Below are 8895 nucleotides of genomic sequence, written 5' to 3' on the forward strand. Positions count from 1 at the left end.
CCTCCCGCTGACGTTTGATCGCCGGCGGCCGCCAGTGCTCCCAATTAGCCTGCAAACGCTGCCTCCGGCTCACAAATACTTTAAAAAATGAAGTTTGACGAAAAGCCACCTGCATTGCCTTTCTTCAACCCTCTCTGCCATATAAAAGCCTTTGAGAGTATCTGAGGACAACTTTTATAGCCGAGAAGGGCCCATCTGAGCTGCTGCTCGTTAGTGCTGCGGCTGTGCTGCGCGTGGGCCGAGAGCATCCATCAGCCACTCACCAGGAGTGCTCCTGAATACCAGCAGCGTGTTAGGCTGGCAAGTTACCTCTGAGGGAGCCACCAAAGGGCTTTTCAAGCAGAGAGGTTGCCCAGCTCATCTGCTTCCAGGGGAGCTGATCAGAGCCGGCGCGTTTCGGGAGCCGTGGCACCCCGCGGCACGGCCGATCCCTTGTGCTCCCTTTGCTCACCGTAATGATCTGCAGCTCCTCAGAGGGGGCTCGGCAGGGAACGACAGCAGCAGCATTTATTTTAATAAATAACAGCCCTGAGCTGGCTTTCCAGCTGCAGGTTGGTGAGGGATGTGAGGAATATCAGGAGGGAAGACTGAAAGACACTGGCACGGGGCGTCCAGAGCAGCTGGGGCTGCCCCAGCCCTGGAAGTGTCCAAGGCTGGATGGGGCTCTGAGCAACCTGGGATAGTGAAAGGTTGTGGATGATACAATTCCTCCAAAGCCATCTTGCCCTGGCCCCTGGAACTTGCTATTAAAGATAAGGTTTCCTAGATACCAAGACTGAGCCAAATTCCTTAAGAATTTGGTCCCTCTCTAACACTTTGGAAGATAATTGGTTAGAAATTAGTTTGTGTAATTGGTCAGTTCACCTTTAGAACTTCTTACTTAGATTGGATGCTGTTCTTTGTATAAACTTTTTATTGGCTGTAGTTTAAATCCCCCTTGAACCTATAAATATGACTGTCTCAAATTTGTCTCTGAGAGAATCCTGCTTGACCACCCTTCCCATGAAATAAGGATTCTTGTGGAATGCATTAAGGAAAGCCTCTGGTCTTTCTCTGCTGGCTAAATGTGAGCTCCTGAGACATGGCTGATCAATATTAGCACTCTCAGGCCCTGGTAAAGCAACTACCAGGGACAAAAAGAAAACTTACAGAAGGTGTCCCTGGACCTGGCAAGGGATGGCCCTGGATGACCTTTAAGGTTCTTCAGGATAAGGCAGGTTGTGCCTCCTTGATCTTCTCTTTGATAAATTAACATTTAAAACATCACCTGAGGCATTTCTCTGAGCAGAGATTGCAGCTGAGGCCTGAGGTGGGAATGTGCCATGTTTCTGGCAAGGCTGTGCTATTTCAAGGTGTGTTTCTGCACTGAGGAGGTTTTGGGGCAGTTCTGCTCCGTTTCAGTGAATTTTCCAGGACTGGCTGCACTCTTGGCTCTAAGTGACCACAGCTCCAGCTGCTGCTCAGGTCCCTACAAAGGAGAAATCATCACCAATGTGTTTGCACAATAGTCAGGAAAAGCACTGGGAAAACAGAAGGAATATCTTTAGTTATTACCTACTGCAATTTAACGTGGCTGTTAGAGACATCTGATGAAAATAAACATTAGCAAGCCTATCTCCCTCCAAAACCAAAATGCATCACAGCATTAACCCTACTTTAATGGATTAACTCAAAAAAAAAAGCAGGAGGTGGAGGAAAATTCTAAGAATAACACTTTTTTCTTTCCCCTTTTAAAACAGCTCCTTGTTTCTCCAATACATTTATTTTGCATTATTTCTCATGTAACGGTGAAAAAATTAAATACTTGAAACCACAACAAAACATATAAATTAAACCACATGTTTTGATTAATGCAAACCCACTGGCATTTCTTTTCCTGAATAATTTAAAAATTAAGCCGAGAAAACCAATTTCTTGTCTGAGAAGCCTCTGCAAAAGGGAATGTTTGGTATTTTGCAGCACTTCTGTCAAGTGCTGGACTGGTGTCAGCATCTCATTCTTTTAACACTTAGAACAATTTTAACCCACCCACACTCCAGCTCTGAATTATTTAGGAGAAGATGTGTCTTTCTAGACCTTTTCTATAGTCTCTGAGCAAAGTGTCTGGTTGTATTTGGCATTTCTCATCTAGGATAAAAATACTGTATTTAAATAATGACAGAGTCCACAATATGTATATCTTTGAAGCAAAGCTGGGCCATGTTTTGTCCTCCATCCCTCACTCTTGTGAAATAATAATGTAAGGGATTTATCCTGTATGTATTTCTCCTAATAATCTGATCTTGAAAGGAAAATTAATGTAACCTCCATGGGTGACCCCTTCTCTTGTGTAGTAGGTTTTTGTTAGGGAAAACAACTCTTCCATTTTCCTGCATTAAAATAGATGGGAAAAAAATCAAGTTATCTTTTTCCAAATGTTTTAAGGTGTCATTTCAACGACTCTGCCTTTCTGTTCCTGCTGGAAATAAAACATTCACTGTGAGGAAAGAGTAAATGTTGTCCCACAGACAGAGAGAAGCCACATTGGGTGACACAGTCTGTCTGCAGCTGGATTCCCTCTCCCAAAGCCAACATTTCTGCAGTGTGGGACAGAGCTACCTTCCTGCCCCATTCTGGGACCCAGATGGAGCCCTGAAGCCTTTGAGCAATCCTCAGAGTGACAGAGGTGATCCCATGCACCCACAGACTGGAGGGGAAGGAACTTGTAGAGTGCAAAAACTGAGCCAAGCTGGGCCAAATTCCTGCTTGGTTAATGCAGGCAGAGGTTTGGCAGTGTTTGAGCTGTGTTCAGCACATGGTTCACTTGGGTTGGCTCCCTGGGGGAAATCCACTGAGCAGCAGCGGCTCAGCTCATCTTTCCTGGGAAAACTGCTCAGGGACACCCACAGGAACGGCAGGAGGAGACTCATATCCCCCACACCTCAGAGACATTCTGTCTTAAACTTCTGCCTCAGGGCTTTCTGCACGTTCTGGATCTTCTCTGTGATCACAGTGTCACTGAGGTGATCCCCAAACTTCTGCTTCAGCAGCACCCTGATGATTTTGATGCAGCGCTCGTCCATCATGGGCTTTGCCTCCCGGAAGGTGTTGCCCCTGCGCCCCGTGATGGAGTGGCTCTGGATGTAGTCAGAGGTGAAGAGTTTGTAGAGCAGAGTCTTGCAGGCTGTGCTGATTTTCTGGTCAAACCTGATGGTCTCTTTGAGCTGCTCCTTGGTGTAGCCATTGAAGAGCTCCACCACCTCACAGGGCTGGCGGTGGGGCTCCTCCTGGAAGGACAGGGATTCCAGCCTCTGCACCTTCTTCTTCAGAGACAGGACGTCCTGTTGGAGGTCTGACACCATCCTCTCCAGCTGCTCCATCTTCTCTGCCCTGAAAAATTAAAGTTGCTTGTTTAAGGGCAAGAAGACACCATGTCCTCACTGTGGATGCTGCTCCTTCACCCAAGCAGGGATTCAATGCCTTCTGCAAGCAGGGCAGGACAACTTCTCCAACAGAGATCAGCCCTCCCAGCTATTTCTGGGTGAGGAGTAAAGCAGGAGAGAAAAATGACATGGTCTGGACTTTTCAGTGCTCAGGAATGCTCAGTTTAACCCTCAACTCCCCCTTGTCCTGAACACATGGAGACTTTGATGCTCAATTTTCTTCTCAGTTGTAAGGAAAGACATAAAGCCTGTCTTGCAAGTCCCAGGACACACGTATTTATGGTATTAAACAACAGAGCTGTGGGAAATGACAATACAAGAACCATAACTTGAATTTTTTTGGCACCCATTTCTTTGCAAGAAAACTGTCCCTAGCATCACTATCACTGGATACTGGCCATCAAAGTAATGAACAATAAAACAAGGAACACATAACCATGTTGTGATGGTTATAGGCAAGAGCTTTGTAGTTTCTGGACTGTTTCAGAGCCTTCTTGCATCTCTAAATCCAAGCCCTACCATCAGAAACACCCGGCTTGATTGTAAAGACACTCAGCATCTTTGGAGTTTAAAATTGCCCCACTTTGTCACCCATCTGTGATCTCACTGCTCACTCTTGTAGTGAGAAGGAAAACACAGCTAGGAACAAGTGCCTTCTTTTGCTAATTACCTTTCCACCTCACCAGGACTGAAATTTTTGTGAACCCTCTCGAAGCCATCCATCTCTTGCAAAGCATCCATCTTTCGCTCTTCACGGCTGGAAGAAACAAGCAAGTTCAAGGGCACAGCCACAAACAGCTTTGTGCTCATATTCATATTCATTCCTGAGGAGAATTATCTGGAATTCAAAGCAAAGTCAATTCTGATTTCATTTGTAGCAAGAATGAAATAGAAAGATGAGGGGTTCTTCATGTGGACAAAATCTTGTGCATCCCCATCAGGACTTCAGAGCACAGGGTCATTGCTCTGTGTGCCCACACAAACTCCTGTTACCTCCTGTGCTTTGGGTTAACCTCCATGAGCAGCTACTCAAAGCAAGCCCTGCCAGGAATGGAGACAGAGTGGACAGAAATCAGTGTGTGTGGTGTGAAACATTCAGGGTCCTTACTGTGCTCTCAGGTGTTACCTGTTCAGACAGATCTGCTGCTGCTGGCACGGGGACAAGATGCCATCTGACTTCCTCTTCATGGGAAGGGCAACGTAATCTGCAGCAAGGGTGGGAGACAAGCTGAAGAATCAGCTGTTGAAAATGTCCTGAATCCCTCTGTCTCCAGAACAGATTGTCTAAGCACCCCTGCTAGATTGCATGGCAACACATGATTCCATTTGCATAAACAGTGATCCAGACAGGGATTTGTTATTAGAAACAGGTGGCATCTCAAGGGCTTCTGTTCCCAGTATAAAAGATATGGTGGGGGCAAGGCAAGCAGAGCCAGTGTCTCTGTTAGTCAGCAGGTAAGTAAGACACCAGCATATTTTCATAAGTGCATTTAATGGGTGTAGTAGTGGGTGGAAAAATAGGGAAATAGGCAAACCTGAGAAGGTTTGACTAATGGAGACACAGAGCTTTTGGGAATTTCAGTTACTCAGGCAAACATTCATTCAGGTTGTCTTTTGGCTTGGGGGAAGAGAACTGCTAGCCCAGGAGATAGAGCTGGTGCCTGACAGAGCAGAGACCACACAGTACCCATGGGCATCTCCCTTTAGACAGCCCTCCTGGAGACCTCCCAGGTGGAAAGGACCAGGAAATGCCATCTCTAAGCTCTGTAGCCCTGAGACAAAGCCCATACAGCCCCAGAGCAAAGCAGAGGTTTTCTGACTGCTCTGCAAGTCCCCATCCCACCCTGTCACTCAGGACCAGGCAGCAGAGCCAGAACCCAAGGTTACCTCTGGCAGCTGGAGCAGCTCTGTCCTCTTCACTCTGGGAAGCCACTGGCCCTGGCATGGCCATGGTGATGAAGGTGGGAGGGGGTGTGAAGGCACTGGCTGGCTGGGGGGGAGCTCCCAGCGAGCGGGGGCTTCCTGCCACGCTGCCCAGGACACGCCTGTCCTTGAGCATGGAGCAGCTGCTGGCATCGTGGGGCAGGCTGGCCTCAGCCACCCTCAGCAGTGCCTTTGCAGGATAGGTCCTGTCACTGGGGTATTTCCTGGATGCATTCCCTGGGCTCCATTTTGGAAAGGTTTTCCTGGATTTTTTTGGTGGGGCTGGCATCATGCTCTGGACAGCTGGTTCTTCTTCTGAAAGGAAGGGAGATACTCAGGATGTGTGATGGGGCAGCAGTGCTCTGTATCCTCCACTCCCACTCAGTGCTTTGCACTCTGATTGCAGTGATGGGAAATCCATGATGGGACTACAACATGCTCAGCATCCTCCCACCCAAAAAGCCCCATGAAAGTAGAGAGGTGCAATGTTCCAAAGCCCTTACTCACTTAGCTTCTCCAGGAGCTGTCGATCTTCCAGCAGCTTCTTCTCCAAAATATCTTTATGCTCTGTAGGAAGAGAAGATCTTTCAGCACTAAACTCCTTGGAAGGCTCCTCCTGAGCAGCCCCAAACTGCAAACCCAGGCCCAGGAGGGTGTCACTCACCACTTATGCCTTCCACCACGCCCCAGTACAGCCCACTGAAGCCGGGGCAGCGGGCCAGGACCTGCTCCCCCACCGTGTAGAGGTGGAAGGGCTTGCGGGGCTCCTTGATGTTCTCCATGTTGATGACCCTGCTGCCATCAGGCCAGCTGATGAGCACGTAGAGCTTGGCTGACATCAGGGCTGCCCACCTGCAGCAGAGGGAGCAGAATGGGAGTGTCACCACAGGGGTTTGGGCTCTGCAGTGGTTGGGGGTGTTCACAAGGGGTGCTTCACCCAGGGCAGCACAGCCTGCAGATATAAAATACTTGGCCCTGCATCTTCTCAGTTATTTCTCTGTTTCCATCCCCACCCTGCTGAGCTTGCCTCATCCTAAAGCCCTTTGCTGGGAGAAGGTCTTGGGTCTGATTGAGCACAGCCCCACACGCCCTCAGTGCATCCAAGTGTCCTTTGCAGTGACAGCCCTGCCAGGTCTCACAGCTGACACTTTGAGCACACACTGAACAAACCACTGAGCAGGCACAGGCTGGTTCCTCTGCCCCTGTGAACCACCACAGCTCAAATGAATTCAGTGCAGGGCTGTGTCTGTGTGATATCAAGGCAGTGCTCGAAAAGACCCAGGGGTATTCAAGGAAATGATCATTCCTTTGCCTGCACAATTATTTCCCCCAGTAAACATCAAAATGCTTAGATAAGGAGAACAGAAAATTCCCTTCATTGCACCCATGGGGAAACTGAGGCACAGAGCAGTGATAGATATGTCTAAGGCAGTGAAGCAATAAAGCTGCAAGGAACAGGATCCTGAGTCCTGGCCACTGCTCTGCCCACTGAGATGTCTCTTTCTGCCCCTGGAGCTGCAGACTTCCATCATTAGAGAAACCAGAGAGCCAGGCTGGTGGTGGTTTCCAAAACCTCCCGTGCCAGAGGAGCAGCTGAGGAGCCAAGGGCTGCTGAGCTCAGGAGGGGTTTCTGTCCAGCCCCTAAGGGCCCTGCAGAGCATCACCCCAGTCCTGCTCAGCAGCAGGATTTGGCAGAAGGGTTCTGGGGACAGGGCTGAGCCCATGTGCTGGGCACCAGGTGGAGAATGGTCACAGTGCCCAAAGAAGGGGCAGGAGCTGGGGCAGGCACAGGAGAGCTGGAGCAGAGACAATCTGGCAGGAAGGACAGCTAGGAACCAATTTATTCCAGCTTCTTGTTTTGTCTCCACACCCCCATGAAAGTCCTGCCTGGAAGGTTCAAGTTCACCCTGGAGAAGTTTCTCCTTCCCCAGCTCTACCACCATCAGCTGCAGCAAAGCTCCTTGCAGGAACTGTAACTCTCCCCAAACCTGCCAGTCTGCCCTGCTGGCACAGTCTCACACCTGCTTTTCTCCAGCCCTTTTCTCCTGACTGATGCACATCCTGGCATTGATTTTTATAAGGGAGCACCATATTCAAATTATCAGTGCCAGTCTCCACACATCCCCTTCCCTGCAGCAGGCAGCTGCCCCCAGCCCTCTCCCAAACAGAGCAGAAGCTGGATAAATGCAGAGCTGAGCCCTCTCCCTCCCAGAAACAGAGCTCCACATTCCAAACAGCAAACAACCCCAGCCCAAACAGCTCTCTAGAGGGGTTTTCCTTTAACATTTCAAGAAAACACACTGATTTCCCTTCCCCTAACCAGCTGTTCATTTACCATTATGAATGCAACAAAACTACACCAACACACAAACAGAGCAAAAAAAGAGAGAGAGATCACAGCCCTGATAGCAAGAGAGCTGTTCTTGCCTGGTTAGCACTGCTCCAGGTGTTGAGTCTTGCAAGATGTCTCCTGTCTCTCCAGGTCTCTGCTGCCTGCTCCAGGAGAGGAGGTGACCGGACACTTCCTTGCCTCGAGCTTGTCCCTTCACCACAGTTCCTTGTCAGGTCTCCTTTGTCTGGCTTGGAAAGCTTCCACCTGCTGTCCCCACTGCAAAGAAAAAAAAAAAAAAAAAGAGCTTTTGCTTTCTTTTTTCCTGGTTGTTTTGTTTCAGCATTCCTATTCCTGTTATTTTCCCATATACATATATTATTTTTTTCCTTAGCTTGTTTCAGGTCTGTTTCTTACAGGGAGAGAGAGCAGAAGAGAAGAGAAAAAGCCTTGGGTTTTTTGGAGCATGAATAAACCTTGCATTTCCATGAGTTATTCATGAATAATTCATGAAAATGCATGATTAATTCAGGTTCATGAATTATTCAGGAATAATTCTCGAACATTCCTGGTTAATTCATGCTCACACAGCGAGTGAGTCAGGCTCTAGGGCTTGGAGAATTCCTTTCTCCCTGAGACAGAAGAGAGGCTTAGAGAAGCTGCATTGTGCACTTGCTGTTTACTGCCTCTGAGAAGAGAACATATTTTGGGCCCTTTTTGAAACAAGGACTTGAAGAAAATTGAAATGCCTGCAGCCTTCTGCCCACAGAGGAATAACACAGCACCAAAAGGGGAAAAAAAAAAAAGAGAGAGAAAGAAATTGGACTTGCTCACAGAGGAAAGCCTGGCAGCAAGTTTTATCCCTTTTCAAAGCATCTTTCTCCCCCCACCTCCAGATTTCTCCCTGGGTAAGATACATCTCACTGCTGCAGTTTTTACCTGCTGCACAAAAAAAGGACCATCCACATGGGTTTCTGCATGAGGAGCTGAGAGGAATGATGGATTTGTCTTTACAAGCAAGCTGTGGGTCTGCTGGTAGATAAGACCAGCACTGAGAGATAAAAGAAACAATGGGATGGATTCCACTGATTGATGAATGGAAAAAAAGATGTTTGTCTTTACGAACAAACTGTAGGTTTGCTGATAAATGAAATTGGATATTGAAAGATGAAAGAAACAATGGGGAAAAACTGTGAATTCCATAAGAACTAAAAATTAAAA

At 48.0% G+C, this 8895-nt stretch overlaps 1 protein-coding gene across 3 annotated transcripts; it reads right to left on the minus strand.

Moving 5' to 3' along the window:
• Positions 1 to 1825: 1825 nt before the first annotated feature.
• On the minus strand, positions 1826 to 8524 carry LOC117004403. 3 transcript variants are annotated; one of them, XM_033075155.1, is made up of 8 exons: positions 8509 to 8524; positions 7773 to 7953; positions 6010 to 6197; positions 5853 to 5912; positions 5310 to 5660; positions 4549 to 4627; positions 4093 to 4179; positions 1826 to 3369 (listed from the first exon to the last, which is right to left on the minus strand). In XM_033075155.1, the coding sequence occupies exons 3-8, from the start codon at positions 6182 to 6184 to the stop codon at positions 2922 to 2924; spliced, it is 1200 nt and encodes a 399-aa protein (XP_032931046.1). In that variant the 5' UTR covers positions 6185 to 6197; positions 7773 to 7953; positions 8509 to 8524; the 3' UTR covers positions 1826 to 2921. The 3 variants fall into 3 exon arrangements, with proteins under 3 accessions (XP_032931046.1, XP_032931047.1, XP_032931045.1); XM_033075156.2 differs by lacking the exon at positions 8509 to 8524 and adding an exon at positions 8092 to 8385 and having other exon boundaries at positions 5310 to 5657; XM_033075154.2 differs by lacking the exon at positions 8509 to 8524 and adding an exon at positions 8092 to 8384.
• Positions 8525 to 8895: the final 371 nt, after the last annotated feature.

This window comes from Catharus ustulatus, chromosome 17 (genome assembly GCF_009819885.2).
Source record: "Catharus ustulatus isolate bCatUst1 chromosome 17, bCatUst1.pri.v2, whole genome shotgun sequence".
NCBI classification, from domain to species: Eukaryota; Metazoa; Chordata; class Aves; order Passeriformes; family Turdidae; genus Catharus; species Catharus ustulatus.

Excerpts from the sequence above, each read along its gene's own strand:
- LOC117004403 (XM_033075155.1), bottom strand. The coding sequence starts at position 6,184 with ATGTCAGCCAAGCTCTACGTGCTCATCAGCTGGCCTGATGGCAGCAGG. Across the intron at positions 5,661-5,852 it reads ACAGCTCCTGGAGAAGCTAA|AAGAAGAACCAGCTGTCCAG; the intron begins GTGAGTAAGGGC and ends CCTTCCTTTCAG. Across the intron at positions 4,628-5,309 it reads AGCTGCTCCAGCTGCCAGAG|ATTACGTTGCCCTTCCCATG; the intron begins GTAACCTTGGGT and ends CCCTTGCTGCAG.